General features: G+C 51.0%; 9 protein-coding genes across 9 annotated transcripts; 7 read left to right on the plus strand and 2 right to left on the minus strand.

The window, feature by feature from the left end:
* Positions 1-20: 20 nt before the first annotated feature.
* On the plus strand, positions 21-723 carry BDZ83DRAFT_655062 (uncharacterized protein; the record flags this gene model as incomplete). The annotated part of the gene is made up of 2 exons (XM_060510774.1): positions 21-295; positions 423-723. The coding sequence occupies 2 exons, from the start codon at positions 21-23 to the stop codon at positions 721-723; spliced, it is 576 nt and encodes a 191-aa protein (XP_060361173.1).
* Positions 724-2,718: 1,995 nt separating this feature from the next.
* Positions 2,719-3,986, plus strand: BDZ83DRAFT_655063 (uncharacterized protein; the record flags this gene model as incomplete). The annotated part of the gene is made up of 3 exons (XM_060510775.1): positions 2,719-3,419; positions 3,472-3,567; positions 3,620-3,986. The coding sequence occupies 3 exons, from the start codon at positions 2,719-2,721 to the stop codon at positions 3,984-3,986; spliced, it is 1,164 nt and encodes a 387-aa protein (XP_060361174.1).
* A 924-nt stretch (positions 3,987-4,910) lies between these two features.
* Positions 4,911-7,173, plus strand: BDZ83DRAFT_633035 (major facilitator superfamily transporter). Its single transcript, XM_060509008.1, has 3 exons — positions 4,911-5,619; positions 5,711-5,817; positions 5,875-7,173. Exons 1-3 carry the CDS (start codon positions 5,337-5,339, stop codon positions 6,883-6,885), a joined length of 1,401 nt encoding a protein of 466 aa, XP_060361175.1. The 5' UTR covers positions 4,911-5,336; the 3' UTR covers positions 6,886-7,173.
* A 2,432-nt stretch (positions 7,174-9,605) lies between these two features.
* BDZ83DRAFT_20069 (uncharacterized protein) lies at positions 9,606-10,336 on the plus strand. The gene is made up of 2 exons (XM_060501652.1): positions 9,606-9,616; positions 9,675-10,336. Exon 2 carries the CDS (start codon positions 9,792-9,794, stop codon positions 10,173-10,175), a length of 384 nt encoding a protein of 127 aa, XP_060361176.1. The 5' UTR covers positions 9,606-9,616; positions 9,675-9,791; the 3' UTR covers positions 10,176-10,336.
* Positions 10,337-10,497: 161 nt separating this feature from the next.
* On the plus strand, positions 10,498-11,409 carry BDZ83DRAFT_755501 (uncharacterized protein; the record flags this gene model as incomplete). The annotated part of the gene is made up of 3 exons (XM_060514623.1): positions 10,498-10,919; positions 11,071-11,197; positions 11,257-11,409. 3 exons carry the CDS (start codon positions 10,498-10,500, stop codon positions 11,407-11,409), a joined length of 702 nt encoding a protein of 233 aa, XP_060361177.1.
* A 33-nt stretch (positions 11,410-11,442) lies between these two features.
* On the plus strand, positions 11,443-12,382 carry BDZ83DRAFT_20079 (uncharacterized protein). The gene has a single exon (XM_060501653.1). The coding sequence runs from the start codon at positions 11,755-11,757 to the stop codon at positions 12,286-12,288; it is 534 nt and encodes a 177-aa protein (XP_060361178.1). The 5' UTR covers positions 11,443-11,754; the 3' UTR covers positions 12,289-12,382.
* A 795-nt stretch (positions 12,383-13,177) lies between these two features.
* Positions 13,178-14,248, plus strand: BDZ83DRAFT_722367 (uncharacterized protein; the record flags this gene model as incomplete). Its single annotated transcript, XM_060512469.1, has 3 exons — positions 13,178-13,290; positions 13,346-14,050; positions 14,113-14,248. 3 exons carry the CDS (start codon positions 13,178-13,180, stop codon positions 14,246-14,248), a joined length of 954 nt encoding a protein of 317 aa, XP_060361179.1.
* A 77-nt stretch (positions 14,249-14,325) lies between these two features.
* BDZ83DRAFT_585993 (cephamycin biosynthesis protein CmcJ) lies at positions 14,326-15,357 on the minus strand (the record flags this gene model as incomplete). The annotated part of the gene is made up of 4 exons (XM_060505901.1): positions 14,326-14,678; positions 14,722-14,924; positions 14,999-15,217; positions 15,272-15,357. The coding sequence occupies 4 exons, from the start codon at positions 15,355-15,357 to the stop codon at positions 14,326-14,328; spliced, it is 861 nt and encodes a 286-aa protein (XP_060361180.1).
* A 1,157-nt stretch (positions 15,358-16,514) lies between these two features.
* Positions 16,515-17,627, minus strand: BDZ83DRAFT_795344 (zinc-binding dehydrogenase; the record flags this gene model as incomplete). Its single annotated transcript, XM_060515840.1, has 1 exon — positions 16,515-17,627. The coding sequence occupies one exon, from the start codon at positions 17,625-17,627 to the stop codon at positions 16,515-16,517; it is 1,113 nt and encodes a 370-aa protein (XP_060361181.1).
* Between the last annotated feature and the right edge of the window lie 99 nt (positions 17,628-17,726).

Below are 17,726 nucleotides of genomic sequence, written 5' to 3' on the forward strand. Positions count from 1 at the left end.
ACATCTGCAGCTTATAAAGTATGCCGGATGAGCAAGAAGCCGACGCCGGCTCTACCATGCCTTTTTCTCGTGTCCAAAGATTCGACGGTGGCTTGATTGCCAACGCAACTTCACATTTGGGCTTAGCACGACTCCATGGCCGATGTAACCCTGTTCACGACCTTCTCTTTTCTCTCTTGTGCCCTGCAGGCAAACTGCAGGAGCTGCAGGAACGGGGGCTCCGTGCGATGCATGCCAATATGTGCCAACGCCGATTTGTTCGGCCTACCTGTAATATTGCGGAAGAAGCAAACAGGTGGGCCAACTTTCCACAGCGTCCGAGGGGGTGCGGATCCCGGGGATGCCAATCGGCGTCTGTCATGTCCGGCCGGAAAAGGCGAGATATCGCGGCAATTGATAGCCATGAGTGAACGGACGTATAGTGTGCAGATTCAATATTTTCCGGTACCTTACTTCCGCTCGATAGTTGTTGGTGTAGTCATTCAACTCTGCTCCTTCACCCGCACAGACAACAAGATTTCGACATTTCCAGATGACAGACTGAATCGGAAAGAGGAAATTCGGTCTCACGGACTGTGGCAGAATACCGAGCGTGAAGAGCAACACTATGGCGGCAATCAGTTGACTGGTTTCCATTCATCCAACTTGACGGACGACAGATGTCTAGTTTCAAAAAGAACCAATAAATCTGCCCAAGGAACATCCAAAACAATGGCGCCGTAATCCCAAGACGGGACGACTTACGACTTTGACGGGAAACAAATGGAACTCGGCGAATGGGATTGGTTTGTCGGCAGACGGCAGTCGAAGAGCAAACAAGCTGCCGGTGTCTCGAGTTTCCGCGTGGCGTAGACCATAGCGTTTTGGCCCGAGACACGAATGTTTGTCTTCCCCCGCAAACCGTAACATGAGCTCGAAGCTTGGTCCAGGGAGCGGTCGTCGAATCTTCTGCTTTCACTGCGCATCCGCTTGGTCTGTGGTTAGGAACGTCATGTTCCTTGGCAATTGGTGTATTTGACGTTGCACCGACAGGGCCTACATGCGAGTTTGTTTCTACGAGCGATTGAAACTCCTAGAGAACAACTCAGAGTATATTGGTAAGATGTTCTATTCTGACAAACAGCTCTGTAAGTGGAATACTTTTCGCACTGCCTCCATAGTTTTGAGTTATGTGGGATAGTTGCCTCATGAAGTTATCAACCAAAGATTCATACTAGAAGATGGCATTCTCTGGGACGAGATGACAATCTTGGCCAATCTCGATGGCTAGAGCTCGCCTAATCATTGCTTGACATGAGTGTTAGGATGATATAGAATGAGACGGCGCGACGATCTTGGCTTGTTTCGCCGGCCAAGACATCAGGTTGCTTGGTCCAACATCAACCCAACTCGCCCCATCTTCAACGTCCGCCACACATTGAACCATCCATCCGGTCCAGAGACTGGAGTCACCGACATTATTCTGCTCGGACAACTGCTATTCGTTGTGAGAAACAGCTGACATTGAAAGAAGGCTGACTAGCCTAAAATTCTTCCGCCCAAAAGTTTGAGTTAAACTTTGGGGTCAAATGCTTCAGGCCAGGGATGACACCTCGACACGCCGTTTTACCACGATTTCATAAACCGCCCAGATAGGGCAAGATTCGCTTCGTTGCCGCGTAAAGAAGCGATCGAGCCAAGACTCCTCACTTGTTTCCTGTGTTTCGTTTGCCATCCTTGTTCAGCCCTGGAAAAAGCTTATGTTTACTCTTTTCTCCAACGTCCTCCCCCTTTGCCCTTTGAAGTCACCGCCGGGAGCTTAACGACTTGCTCAACGATGGAAACAGGAATGCGGATGCCGTACCGGTTGAAGATTCTTGCCTCCAACCAATTGTCACCATCTTCGCCTTCCGCAGCGAACTCTGATAGCAAGCGCTCTCCTGGCTGGCCGGGAGTTGTGCCGTCTTCCCATTGTCCCAAAGAACGACTCTCATGTTTTATACTTCAAGGAACAAACACTGTCCGCCGCACCAGCTGCATCTGCGGCTGCACCCTTCTCGGGTCCGCGTCCACTCAGCGTCCATCGGGATAATATCGTTATGCTTCTTTCCGCCAAGCAAACAACCTTAAGCCTGCTAAGCGCTTGGCGAGGGCGGGAGAGATCTTCAGGGGGTCTCTAGAAGCGGTTACTAGCTTCAGGAACATACTCGCCAAGATGCCGACGACTTGCGCTACGTGGGATAAAAGTCTTGTTTCTGTCTTGGCTTGCCGGCTGCCGATGTAAGGTGTCCCTGCCTGTCGGTTTTATTCTCCATTCGATAAGCTTGAACTGCCGGCTGCTACTACCCCCAAGTGATCTCAATTACCCCTGGCCTAGTTCCCAAGAGGATATGGAAACGAAGTTAAGCTTTCCAAGATGAAGCATTGCGGTTGGTAGTATTTGCCGATGGTCAACGTGCCTTAGATCCAGTTCATCGAACCAGTCAGTGCGTTCCAGGCACGATATCAACGTTTCAGGAACAGGCCACGGTCACGGCCACTTTCTGCCGCGAGGGACAGCCAGGCTGATGTCAATGGAGTGGACGGGATGGGGGGTGTGGGAGTGTAGTCGCGATTCAGGCACTTGCTAAATAGTCTCGACACGAACCTCTCCCCCACGCCCGAGATGCACATGTGTATTTGTCGTAATTCTGCCAGACAAAAACTGTCACCCAAACCCGCTACACGATCCATAATGCAATGTGGACAATGAGCGAAGACGAGCTCGTGGCCGCCTCGCCGCCCCCGCCGGGCGTTGTGTCCAACTTCGACAACCCCGCCGAGTCCCTCGTGCCACAGGTGTTGGTCGTCGCCATCCTGCTCAACCTCCTGGCCATCATCTTCTGCGGGATCCGTCTGTACACGGTCAAGGTCGTGATCCACCGTCACCAACGCGACGACGACCTCATCTTCATCGGATTGCTCTTCGCCACGGCATACTCGGTGATACAAGTCTACGAGACTCGCAATGGAGCTGGGCATCATATTTGGGACGTGAGCCGGGCCGACGCCGTGGCTTTCCATAAGCTGAGCATGGTTGATCTCGCGGCGTACAGCCTCTCCGTCCTCTTCACAAAGGCCTCGATCCTTGTGTTCTACCTGCGCTTTCCTCTCAAGCGCGCTGTGAGAATCGTCGTGTACGTGGTTATGTTTGCGACGGTGGCGTACTCGCTCGCTGGCGCGCTTGGCTGGGCATACCTCTGCACTCCCATGGAGAAAATTTGGGATATGGACGTTCCGGGAACCTGCGTTGATAGGTCAATGTGGTGGTTGATGCTATCCGTTTGCAACGTCGCCACCGATCTCGCTATCTTGCTGCTACCAATCTGGATTCTCTCACCTCTTTCGTTAAGGCTGGTCAAGAAGATTGAAATGACGATCTTCCTCATGGCCGGAGGCTTGTAAGTTGGTGTCGCACACTGTCAACAACGGATCATTGCTAATACCTTCTAGTGTCCTCGGTCCCAGCATCGTCCGCATGGTTATGATTCCTCTGGGTTTCAACAACGCCGACTTCACCTGGACCGCTTCTATAAGCATCATCTGGTGGTAAGCATGTCTCTAAGCCCTGTATACATACTCGATAGCTAACTCTGTTCAGCGTCGTGGAGGCCAACGTTGGTATCATTTGCACCTGTCTACCTTTCCTCAAGGCTTTCATGAAGCACGTGGCGCCGGGCATCGCCAAACGGTTCTACGTCCCGGACGAGCCGCAATCACCCACGGTCTTTGACCGCGCTGCCGCTCTACAGAGTCTGCCGCCAGTTCCTAAGTCAGCACGACGCAAGAGCTTCGGCAGGCAGGCTGTTGGCGACGTTCCGGACGCTGAGATGCGCACGATTCGATCAAATTGGCCGTTGAAGAACGAAGAGCCTTTTGATCACGTCGACTACCAAGATATCAGACTGTCGCAAGATCACAAAACGCCATACCCTGCGAAGCCTGTGGATGTTGCGGAGATGGTGTGAATTGGCATAGGCTGCGTTTATTTGTTGATGATACCCCTCGGTTTAATGCGTGTCGAACTTCTTTGGCCTTAGTTTGAGGGTTGCAAGGGGAGGGTGTTGAGGGGTCAGTGGTGACTCGGGTAAGTTCTGATTTCTCTTGGCTGATTCTGTCATTGTTTGCTGACAAACTTCGTCAAGATGTGATGATGTTGCGGGCACCGACGCACAGGTGTGAAACGAACCGGTGGGATCACTGGCGTCTTACCCACTCCAACTGAGCCTGCGCCGTAACGGACATGTCTATCGTCCGGCTCCTTGGCTCATGGCACTCGCCTGGCAGCCGTGTTACGGTGTACGGTGTATCAAAGCTCTGTGCTTTGCATCTCGACAGACGTAATGTCTGTTGATGTGCTCGGCGATAGCGGAAATGCCGTTACGCGAGGATCTCGGATTGGAGAAGCAAGAGCTCATGTCAATGTAGTCTCGGACTATATTTCCGTGCTTGTGACGGAGGTGTTTGCGAGGATTGGATCTCGAGGGCAAACCGCAAAGTTCTTGAAGGTGGTCAGCATTTAGTTAAGAGCCTAGCCAAAGCATATTAATAATGGAGAACTAAACGTCAACTAAAGAGCAATAAGCTTCAAGTGGGAAGTCCACTCTCTGGCGCCATTCTAGATGATGCTTACTTCAGAGATTTTCCATAAGGCCAACCAATCTCGGCGAGGGACGCACATGCCAACGGCTCATGTCTCCATCGCCGCGGTGGAGACTATTCGGCGCCGAGATCTGCTAAAGGGGTTCGAGATTGCAGTGTTTGCTAGCAAAATTGTACTTCGGCCTCGGCGCTCTCATGAGCGCCGCAAGCCGAAAGGATCTCCATCACCGCCGCCAGAGCGCGCCAAACCCACACCATCTCGCGGCGCGAGCAGTGCTAGTGCACCAAATCACTGGAAACATTGGTCTAGATTGGAAGCAAACTTGACTCAACGACCAGGTTCAGGACCCTCTCGGTCGTAACGGAAACCGATTTCTAATGCGATAATGGCCCCTGACCTATCTAGGGTGACGATGCAGATCTCCCTGCGGCGTCCGGTGCGGACATGGGCCGCTGTCGCTGAGATCTCTTCTCTTTGTCGTTTGGCCTCCGGATCTGATCCTCTTTCTTCTGTTCACCTAGAGAAAGAATCTTGAGAAATACTTAATCCATGTTCATCCCTTGTTGGATAGAGCCATCTTCATCAAGCAATCCCACAGACAACTTCAACAATTTAGCTCTTCAATCAAGACACGAATAAAGCCTCTCAAAGCTATTAGAGCGGCTCGGAACCCACCAGCAAGCCTTTGGCCAAAACAACAGAACTTGCGCCGAAAATGTCGAAGCAACAACAGCTCTCGTCCCCAGCGGACTCCCAAATCACCTTCTCAGACCCGCACCCAGCTGCTGCAGAAGCCAAGGTAGACCAGAACACAACAGATTACTCTTCCGATCACCCTTCAACAATACGGCAGACCGACCCGGAAAAAGGTGGTCCTCCAGCCGGCGGCGCAAAGCCGTCGTGGCCCGGCAGCGATGCGCCGGACGGAGGCGTCACGGCATGGCTTGTAGTTCTTGGCGCTTGGTGCACATCATTCTGCAGTTTCGGATGGGTGAACAGTAAGTAGCAGTTCCCGTTGCGACGTTGAGGCTGAAGTCTATTTTTTCTGCTTTCTTAGGGTTCCGGAAGCTAACAAAGGTTGATCTGCAGGTGTCGGAGCTTTCCAGAAGTATTACCAGAACGATCTGCTTCGCAACTACTCGCCGAGTACCATTTCATGGATTCCTTCTCTCCAAATTTTCTTCATGATGGCAATGGTAATTCTTGATCTCCCCAATGCCTCAAAGTGAACATCTAAACTAATCCCTTCGCAGGGCCCCGTCATCGGCCAGCTGTACGACCACTACGGCCCCCGCTACCTCATCCTCGCCGGCACCATTCTTCACGTCTTCGGTCTCATGATGACCTCTCTCGCAACGCAGTACTGGCAGATCCTCCTAGCACAAGGCGTGTGCTCCGCGATCGGCGTCGCAGCTATCTTCCAGCCGGCGCTGAACACAATCCACGGCTGGTTCAACGTCAAGCGCGGCGCCGCTTTCGGCCTCCTCTCTACCGGCTCTAGCATCGGCGGCATCGTCTTCCCAATCATGGTGACGAGATTGATCAAGTCTCTGGGATACCCCTGGGCAATGCGCATCTGCGCCTTCATGATCCTCGGCCTCCTCATCATCGCAAACCTCACGGTCAAGGCCCTCCACCCACCACGACCCCAGAAGGTATCTATGGATCAGCTCATCCGTCCCTTCAAGGAGTATGAGTTTGTCTGCGTCGTCATCGGCTTCTTCCTCTTCACTTACGGCATTTTCGTGCCCATTAACTACATCCAAGTCCAGGCCCTCGAGGCTGGCATGGACCCCAACCTGGCGCAGTACCTTGTCGCCATCCTCAACGCCGGCAGCCTCTTCGGCCGAATGTTCTCCGGCATCATGGGCGACAAGATTGGAAAGTACAACATCTTCGTGGTGGTGTGCTACCTGACCTCGATCTGGATGCTTGCCCTCTGGATCCCGGCCAATACGGACGGCGCGCTAATCGCCTTTGCTATCCTCTTCGGCTTCTGCTCCGGCGCGTACGTTTCGCTGATTGCACCCCTCATCGCCCAGATCTCGCCCCTCCACGAGATTGGATTCCGTACGGGAATCACGTTCTTCACAAACTCTATTGGCGGTCTGACGACGAACCCTATTAACGGAGCTATTTTGGCTGGCTCTGGTGGGTGGGTCGGCATCAAGGTGTTTTCAGGTGTATTTTGCATTGCAGGAACGACTTTCATCCTTGCGGCGAGAATTCACCGCACCGGATGGAAGGTCTTCACTGCCTTCTAGACTGAACGCATGGCAAGGAAGCATCGTGATAGTACTAATGACGGAATGGGGCGGCAGCATACAATCATTTTTCCATGAAGGAATCTAGCATTAGCATATAGACATTAGTACCCATTTTGTATTTAATACCCTCAACTCCTTTCATACTCTCCTCAGATCCAGCGTCTAGAGAACCCGTATCGATGTATTTACACATCGAAGCCATTATATCAAAGATCAGCAAGTGTTATTAAGACCTGACGTGGCGACGTGTCATACGCAATGCAATCGCCTTGTCAAAGTGATCGCTGTGAAATTCTTACTAATAACTCATGACCAATAGAGTCCTTGAACGCTGTCCACTGCAACCACCGCGGCTATTGAATTCATCGAACTTGATTTACGGTTCAGGAGCAAGTACCTTCTAGCCCGCACCGTGCAAAAGCTTAATCAATCAAAGACCTCGTGGTGTAGAACCCCTAAGGCCTACGTTGAGACGAATCTTGAGTTGGAGAACCATGATCTAAGAATGAAATGGTCTTCAAAGTCAATCGGCCATTCGGTGCCTATATGCACTTAAGATGACGACTGGTTCCAGTCGGGGCCGTCATCGTGGCCACTTTGTCGACCAGATGTAAGGTTTGAACGGACCGAGTCCCGACTGCACAACGGTTCAAGAGTATGCTTGCGTAAGGCAGCATAGCACGAATGGGGCGGCTCGATTGACGTCAAAGTGACTCGAAGATATTCTAGACAGGAGATCTAGATTATGGCATATGTAGTATCGCTGACTTAACACTTTGATTGCTTTGAAGACTGAGATTGACTGGCAAAGTCGATTCCGCGTTCATGACTGCTTCATCATCCGGTTAAATCTCACGATTTTACCCACGTAGTTGGAAGGAAGTTGAGAAACACGATAGACCTCTGGCGTGTTAGGTGTTACAGGCAAGTGATTCAGGAGGGACTGGCTCATTGGTCTTTGGGTACGAATGGCACGCCTTTCACTAACTCTGTCAAGTAGACAGATGTAACTTCGACGGAAATCATCCGACTTTGAGCTTCATAGCTGATTGGTCATAGATGAGCAGCCTGATGGCTCAAGCACGAAGGGTGGGGGATATGAGTACTAAGTATAAGGTTTCGCCAGATAGTTTCCTCTTAATTGATGGAAATGCTTTCGCGTAAATCCCTCAGAGCTTGAACAACAGAATCGTAAATACAGACTTGGCGGGACCGTAGGCTTAGTTCTCAAGTCGCGCTGGTACTGCCCCAAGCAACTATAGTCACATTCTGACATTTTCTTTTGATGCCTACCGCACGATCCCATAAGACCACAATACTGACTGACTCGACAACTACTTCTTGTATGAGCTTGATTCACTCATAGAAATCGCGAGTTTGCACTTGATTGGACACGAATGGGTTGATCAGAGGATTCCCTAGCGGCTACTATGAATCATGAGGAAGAGGAAGAGAAGGCAGAGATTGAAGGTGGTCCCCCACCCGCCGTTCGGCAGCTGTCTGGGGAGGAGTTCCATCCTTCATTCTAGACTCATTTGAGCTTGGACATCGGCCGTCCCCCCTGAACGGCCACTCTTAACTCAACGAACTTCAACTCCGATAACTCCAACCCATGCATCAACTCGGCCCGTACCTAGGTAGCACCGTAATGAAAATTTAAGCCCTCAACACCCTGTGTGATTACAAGTAACAGTAGAGCCAAGGCAGGATGAGAGAGGGGGAGAATGTGACCATTATGTTTCTTGGCGTTGGCATCTGATGCTGACGTGAGCCCTCAAGCACTGCTCGAATCAAAGTTTCGAGTCTTCGCATCTCGGCGACACCGAAAGAATCGCTCCTTCAAGCTGGGTCCACGATCAACGATGTGGAAACAATCCTGATTCTTAGCCTAAACGTTGGAGTTCAGATCTGATGCTCAGTCGCTGTGGTCATATAGTCCGGTGTTGTCAGGGATCAGATCCTCTCACGACTTGCAGCTGCTGATGACCTTGCGACAGACGATGATCCAAGTCCAATTGAAAAGGTCGAGACATCCGTGACTCTGTCGGAAAAAGCTTTTCCAGAGACATCAACCTTCTTTATCACTCGTTATCTTCTCGTTCAACCCGCGTCGGGTCTACAATGCGACTCTTACATAATGTTGGGTCCTTAGCCGGAGTTCTCCCCATGGCGGGATGGTCGTTCGCCCAGCAAAGAGCCTCTTCTGCGCATTACATGGTAAGCAAACAGAACATACCCTTATATCCACCTTCCCCCTCAGATGTAACAATCAGACTAACCTTTGTCAGCTTGGCACAATCACCGCGGAGCATGCAAGAAAGGACATTGAGGCAGCAAAGGCCACAGGGTGAGCGCAGTCATACGACGAAAAATTTTTCAACCAGCTGACCAAGCATCCAAGTTTTGCTGGCTTTGCTCTCAACGTTGGTGACCCAGCGGCTTCCTTCATCGATGGATCTTTGAGCTTGCTCTTCGACGCGGCAGAATCTGTGGGCGGTTTTGGCTTATACATCTCTATGGATGTATGGGCTTCAGGCGATGCGTGTTTTCATGGCATAGATTGCTGCGATGGAGTGAGTCGACTCTAGCAATTTCATCATGAAGCACTATCGCGAAGTCAAAACCACAACTGACAACAAACTCAACCCTATGGACTACGCTTGGATCTCTCAAAAGTATAAGGGACGGCCATCCTAGTATCAGTGGAATGGCATGCCTGTGATCAGCAGTTAGTTTACAAACCTAGTCCTCCAATTAATGATGACGAAACTAACTGGATCATGAAGCTTTTTCTGCGGCGTATATCGAGGCACCAGCTTTGGAATCGTGGAAAGAGAGTCTGGCGAACGAAATGTTCTTCATTCCCGACTTTGACGCTACCTTGGGATACTACGAAGCAGCTGATGGCTGGCGATAGGCTGTTTAATCTTTTCGACTGGAGTCAAGTGCTCGAAGCTAACTATCGTACGAGGGATTACTGGTGTGATTTGGTCGACGGAGCCTTCAGCTGGGAGTCAGCTTGGCCTGAGCGGGAAGGCTACGGCGGCAAGATTGCTGGCGATGTTTCGCCAGACTTCTTGACGGCTGCCGCTGCACACAACCACAGCAAGCTCTACATGGTCCCTTTGAGTCCCATACAGTACAAGAACTCTTACAAGACCAACGTCTACCGCCCAGGTCAACACGCTTTGCCAAAGCGAATGGAGTTGATTCTCGATACGGTCAAGCAAGCAGACTTTGTCCAGTTCCTGACGTGGAACGATGGACCAGAGTCACTACATTGCTGAACTTTGGCCTGAACAGAACAGCGATGCACAGACATGGTTTTAAATGAATCAGGAGCGATTCGACCATACTTGTTGGCAGCCGCTAGCTGCATCTTTCAACCACGCCTTCAAGAACCGTCTCGACGCGAACAGCATGACACCCCAGAACGGCGCTGTTGCTGTGGGTGCTATGTGGCATCGATCGATGCTTGACGGAGTCACTTGTAACGCCGCCGTGCAAACGGTCTATACGGAGAAGCCTTCCGGATACGACGACTGGAGCCTCTCCAATCAGGCTTTCTAGAGCATCGTTCTCAAGCCTGGACTCGAGCCAGGATACACCATGGTCATTCATTCCGGAGATGAGGACAATACCATGGCACTCAGCTCTGGTATCAACTACAACAACGGTGCCGGGAACATCAAGGCTGGCGTTCAGTCAATGGAGATCAAAGATCCCTCGGGGAGGACGATCATGACAGCTAGATCCAAGTACTGCGTCTCTTCCGGCTGTCCTCAAGGCATTTACAACATGAATTACTTGGTCTCTCCGTTCGAAGACGGAACAAACGACGCGGATTGCAAGTCAATTGGAGCTCAAGCCATGCCAATTACTTCGGATTTGGATGCTCCCGTTTGCGGGGATGACAAAAATGATTGGACTTGCATCATCTGCGATACCACGAAGGTTACACTACTTACACCAGCCTCCGAAGAGTGGTCAATGGGAAAGACGGACGTCGGTCTTGAGGACTTTGCGGCCTTGTGGAAGGGAAAAACGGTTCAACTACTACCGCGCTTACGAGTCGAATTGGTCTTCGGCTACGTCTACGTACTTCTCTTTCGACACCGACTTCCCATGTGGAAAAGGTCCGCTGATAACTTCTGCGTGCGACTTAGACGTCCCTTGCAATAGAGGAAACTATTGGCCTCTGGCTGGCTCCTTCATTCTCATCTCCATGAGCAGGATCAACACCCTTTACAATGCCTGGCTTAGTGCCGTAGCTGAAGCCACCAGCAATGCTCAGGACATGAAGAACACCGTAAGTCCTCCCAGCCAATCTAGCATTGCATCTTTGTCAGCTAACCTGATGGTTACTAGTTCATTGACACCTTTGCCTATGACCCTTCCAAGGACGTTGCAACACAATTGAACTCGTGGTCCCTGAGCCAAGTCTTTGACGTGGTAGGCGGTCAGGCTTTTAGCGGACTCTCGCGAATCATTGGCGAAAGCGAGGCAGCCGAAGGTGCCTAGACCGAAATGTATGGCCTAGCGGTTGAGAGATCAACAAGCAACTGGGAAAGGCCGAGGAGAACAAGATGACGACAGTCAGCGACTTGGCGAAGATGATCAACATGATGAACGACATCCAGACAACTACACTGTACGCCACTATGGCAGCCTACTTCAACGAGGAAGACCCGTCGTTCTTCAATTCGCAGGTTAGGGGTGGCATCTGGCTCAAGCCGGCTGCGGAGAGCTTCACTTCCCTCAATCTCACCAACACGATGAGGCAGATTTTCTATGGCGGCCTCATTCAGCAATCATGGAACGCCAACCCTACAATGAATCCTGTTGTGGTGATGGCCGACGGCGAAGATGCAATCACCAACCCGTTTGCTTGGAAGGGTGGTTCGAACGGCCATCCGGAGACCTTGGACAAGAGTGATGTCGATGCAAGGCGTCACCTTGACGAGGGCAAGACATTCTTCCTCGTTGGAGTTACCAACTGTCAGAACTGGTAGACTGACGACGGTATCCCCGACTACGTTTGCAACGAGGATGCATTCCAAGGACTACCTGGCATCTCCGCGCTCGATGGTGAATCTTCGGATTGGGAATCCCTTGCTGCGACCGACGTTATCATCAGCACATACTCAGCCTACAAGTCGAATGGCAATGCCAACGGATACAACATCTCAGAGAGCAACGATAACAAGCAGAAGGATTCAAATGGCAACAAACAGGCGACACTGTACCCGGAGGGCGTCAGAACTCCCGGAGTCTTCTCCATCCCCGTCTGCGACTACGAGACTGCCTATAGGAACTTTGTGGCTGTTGGAGGATGGTATCATGGTCCGTACGACAAGTGCGAAAACTACCCTTGCTGTTCTTGTGAAGAGCTTGGAATGAAGTGCGACGACTAGCTTCGTGGCCGCACAGTAAGCGGATTGAATAATTCCCTCAGCCTTCAGGATTCATGTGTGGGTGGCACTTTGTCACGTCTACCTTCTCGTATATTACACCTGGCCATTCATCATAACCAATGCTTTGCCTAGTGGTTCCCAACTTCCCATCATTTCGTGTTGCCAAGATTATGTATGGGCTGTTTGCATCGCGCTAAACCAAGCCGTACGCACCGAGAAGTGCCCTACAGTCCTAGCATGATCTCAAAATTGCCGAGGCCATTCACATTAACCTCGTCGACTCAAGATTCGGGCTATGGGCCGGCTTTGCGACTGGTTTGGTGGGAGTCGGGCATCGAGTCCGACCTTCCGGCCGAGTTGGTCCGGGCTGGCCGGGCCCTTTGTGAATCTCAAGTTGCGAACGACTAACAAAACGCCCCATTGGTGGAACCTGCCTCGGACATGGAGCTCTGATGCACTCTGGCTGAACCTCATTTACATCTGACGGCGGATAGCTCCGTGATCTGCATTTGTTCCCCGAATATCTGTGTGGACAACGTCAACAGGTAGGTGAACGTGATGATGTGCTGCGAGTCCTCCAAGCGGACTTGCCAGCACAGGGACCAGTGATCCACGCGTACGACATGGAAACGAGAAAAGGGGCTTCAACTTGGCTACATCATACATATCCTCTTGCCCGTCTCGGAGACACGGATGAGCCGAAGATGGGAAGGGGTGATGGCATCTTAAACCTGGCTACTCGAATTTAGGATAACCCCTACGGTATAAAGAGTCTTTCAAGATCCCTTCCAAGATCCCTTCCCTCACCAACTCTTGACAACACATGTGGACATTTCATGAGCTGGACTATATCACCTAAGAAGCCCATCATAGCTATGATTTTGTCATTCTACAGTTTTCAATCACTGCTGGTACTTGGTGTTCTAGCGACTCAAGGTGCTGTTGCAGCATACCCAGGCTTTGCTGGTCTGAAGACTCTTTTCACGTTGTAAGTTGAAACTTTTTGAAACAGGCGATGCTTCTCAGGCTCATGCAAACTGCAGTGGGGATTCTTTTACCAGGACTGGATTCTATGTCACTCGCGATCAGCCCTCCATTGCCAATCCCCTTGGTAATCCAACGTACCCGGGCCCGACCAGTGCAAATGGAGAAAACTGGATCCAATACTTGACCACCAAACATAATGCGTCTCTGCTATTGACATACAACTTCGCGACAAGCGGTGCTACTGTCGACAACAGCCTCGTGGCGTCTAGCATCGACGTTGTGAGTCAACTTGAAAATGGGTTCATCCCCAATTATACCGGGACAAACCAGACTTGGGATGCCGAGTCTACCTTGTTCGGGTTCTTCATCGGAATCAACGATATCGGGAAGTCTTATACCAATGGCAACTCCACGGACCTTCACCCGATGATCTTTAACAAGTACGAGAAATTGGTGGAAGAAGTCTACGAGGCGGGTGCTCGGAACTTCCTGTTCCTCAATGTACCGCCGCTTGAACGGATGCCGAGAACAACTCAATCCAGCGCCGCTGGAGAGCGTATTCCTCTTGAGAAAGCCGCGGTAGAAGACTGGAATGAGCGTCTTGGAGCATTTGTTAGCGACTTGCGAGAGGCTCACGGAGATGTGACTGTGTTTCAGTACGACACCTATGGACTGTTTGACAGAGTCATGGATACACCCGAACGTTACAAAGAGACGGCAGTCTACAAGAACACGACAACTTACTGTTCGGCATACCAAAAGTGAGTCAGAAGTCTCGAGTCCGTATTCAGCGAAAGGGAAAATTGACTAACACCCGGCCTAGTGGGACGCCTGAGCCAGACACTAAATGGGACAACTGCACCTATGCTGCCAATGAGTATATGTGGATTAATAGTCTACATCCGACATCGCCCGTTCACTTGGCACTGGCAAGGAGTATATCAAGGGCCTTGGCTTGATCTCAAAAGCTCACGCCTGACAATTTCAGACATACATGTCCTTATGTACCAGAGCTGCAAAACACTTGTACATGTACCTAGTCTTCATCATAGAACACAAATGCTCTGACCTCAATGCTCGCTCTTGGCTCACCAGCGCCTTCTGGCAAGTCAGTATCCTTGAAAGCACAGTGAGGCACTCTTCTGGGAACACCAGGTTTCGTGCTCGAGTCCACTTGCTTGAAGAACAGCACGTCATCAACCTGTTGTTGGTCTTTGAAATACCACTTGTGCTGCGAAGCCGTCGGCGGGCGAACTTCGACGGCTTCAGTGTCGTGGTCCGGGAATCGTACGGGCACAAAAACCAAGTCCGAGTCTGGTATAGTCCGGGCATCTGACACCGCGAATGGGTCTCGAGTTATCGGGCGAATGGGTCGCCACATCTGCGGACCTTTGTCAGCTAATCTGGGTTTTGAGCGAGGACCAGAGATTACTTGCGTTGATAATCTGATATCGGGGTTTCTTGAGCAATTCTTCTGCTCTTTCCTTCAGCCATCTTTCGGCGACCCCTTCAGCTGCCTTGAATGACTGGTCCACATGAACTCCATACAACGGCGCCGGACCCTTCGGGCCTTCGCCGTCTTTGGGACCGCGACGAATGATGTGTGTCATGATATGAACCAGGCAGGGCTTGGGCCTATGCGTGTCAGCATCATGCTAGACTTGTGATATTTTGGGCGGGCAGAAAAAGCTTTACAGAAAGTCGCTCACATGTTCTCGGTCTCGGATAGGACTCTGTAGCACAGTTTCTCCATCTCAGGGTAGTTTACCCGCTTAATTTCCTCGTCATCATCCCAGTTCGTCAATTGGCTTTGATGCTTGACATAGTGAAAACCTTGAACGTCGAGAGTGAAGTCATTCTCTCTGCCAGTGATATCGGTGATTGTTGTTGGGATCTCGACTTTGGGTTGAGGCTTGCCGGGTTCCGGACTTTTGCACCACGATTTAGCTTTCCAACAAATTAAGTCGGAATTGGCATCTTACCCTCCAATAATCATAGGCACCAAAGGTACGCCCGGATCATCAAAATATTTGATCTTTGTATGTACTTGACGTCCCTGTTGTCCCATTTTGACCGTTGTTGAAGCGTCCGATATAGTCTTCCGAGAATCTTGCGAGTACCTCTCAGCCGGCCTCGAGAAAAGAGGATTTCTGCTGGTTTTGAAAAAAGCTCATGGCATTGTATACATGGGCATATCTCTTTATCTGTTCTATCGCCGCGAGTCAGGATCATGGGGTAAACAGAGTGCGGCAACATGGCCACCCCGGCTGGTAGGAGGAGAACATGCATCAATCCCCATTTCGATAGGCAGTCCTAAGATCTCCTGCCTTGGTGGAGATGACTCCAACCATTCAGTGCTGTCTCAGAACCGGAAAGACGGTGGTTCAGGCAATGAATAATGTTATCAAGGCCTAGCCGGAGCTTTGAGCGAGTATTCGGACTCATAATCGTGTAAAGTCCTATTTGTTTCACGATGCCAAGAGCTGACGTTCGGTTCCAGAAGCTTGGCTTAGAAAGCGAGTCCAGCGTTCGCAGCGGGCGGCCCGCTGCCCCTCTGTTTGTAGCCTCTAGTCCGGTGTGGCAGCCGAAAATGCGCATGAATCGCGAAGGTTTGCAGGGAGTCAAGCAGACGACCACACAAATTCTGAATTGGTCTTATCTCTCAGCGATCCGCATGGGGCTCGTCTGATGACATGTCCTTCAAACTGGGCCATTCCCTGTAGCGTCGCAGTTATTCAGAGTACTCGGCCATGGTTCGTTACTGGGTTCTTTGTTACTCGACTTGATGAAAGAAATCAAGCGTTGCTTGTCTGATTGTTGTCTTTGCAATCGCGGCAGTTCCTTGGTAATTATTCCTCTAGGCACTGATTCAGCAGCGGGACTACCCGAAGACGCCATCCCGAGATCAACAAATCAAAGGGGTTGGATGATCATTGAGGGCATCCAACCCAAGCCAATGAACCACGTGGAACGTTGCATGGCTATAAAGCAGTGGTAATGGAAGATTTGGTCCACAGCAAACTTGAACACGTCACTGACTGTAGACCAATGGGACCTAGGCTCAAGTTTGCAATGCTTCAAGCATTTCGCAGAGTAATGAATATTTGGTAATATTGTGAGGTAGAGGCTCGCGTTAAGTATCTATGAGATGAAGAAGCTCAGAGACGGATAAGAAATACTGATACGTCGGACCTTTGATTGATGAAGTACAGATGGTGCTCATCTTCACAAAGACACGACAATCTTCTTGGCCGACACTCCTTTGTAGCTGACTTCGAATGCCTGTTGTATGCATTCCAAGCCCTTGCCAACAACATACGGCTTGGGAGCCGGGATAAACTTGCCCTGGGCCAGTGCTTGAGGTAGAAAGTCTCGGTAAATCGCCGCACCGACCTCGTTGGCCATGAGATCGCTTCCCCAGATGAACTTGGTTCTCACACCGCTCGTCTTGCACTTGAATGTCGCGGTTGCGCTCTCGGAAGCCATTGCCCACAGCAACGAAACAGTTTCCGAGACGTTTGTGGGCGGTCTACCAGGTCCGGCGACACTGGCTTGCGCGACAAACTTGCGGCCCTTGCAAGCGGCCACGATATTGATACATGGGTTCAGGGACCCCGCCCCGATCGCGATTGCGCCAGCAGACTTCCGTTTCTGGAATGCCTTGATGATGTCTTGAACAACAGCCGGACTGCGATAATCGAAAACTTCGGCGGCACCGAGAGACTTGACATAGTCAAAGTTCTTCGGGGATGCTGTCACAAGGACTTCGTAACCAGCTCCAGCGGCAAGCTGAATGGCGTTGGACCCTACGCTCGTCGAGCCGCCCCAGACCAAAAACGTCTCCCCAGTGGATTTTGCGGAGACGTCTGGGTATTGAAGACCGACAAAGTCCTTCATGAAGAGACCGCAGGCGGCAGTCGAAGCACCCAAAGGTATTACACAGGCCTCCTCAAATGTCATTGAGTCGGGAATTTGGGAAGTCAGGTCGGCTCGCAATACAACGTATTCTTGAAAACCGCCTTCTGATGACTTATTGCTCCGCTTGTCGAGGCCCACGGCGTGGCCAACAACACGGCCGCCGATCCTGAACCGGTCCTGAGCACCTGGGCCGACTTCGACTATATTGCCAGAGACGTCGTTGCCGAGGATGCAGGGGTACTTGACCCAGTCGTAGAGTATGTCGCCGGTTTCTTGCTTGAACCAGTCGACTGGGTTGATGGCTACAGCTCTATTCCGAATCACAATCTCATTCTGGCCTGCTGGAGTGTATGGGGCTGACCGAACCTGCAAAGGCTTGGCCTTTTTAGCTGTCAGCCAAGCGGCTTGATTGATAGGCATTGTGAGAGTATGGAATTACGAGAGACTAGGGCTTTCTGGAAGAAGAAGGTTCAGTGAGGTGATGAATAGATAAGCTGCTATGCTTCTAACAAGCAAGTA

This window comes from Colletotrichum acutatum, assembly GCF_030867785.1.
Source record: "Colletotrichum acutatum strain CBS 112980 chromosome Unknown BDZ83scaffold_102, whole genome shotgun sequence".
NCBI classification, from domain to species: Eukaryota; Fungi; Ascomycota; class Sordariomycetes; order Glomerellales; family Glomerellaceae; genus Colletotrichum; species Colletotrichum acutatum.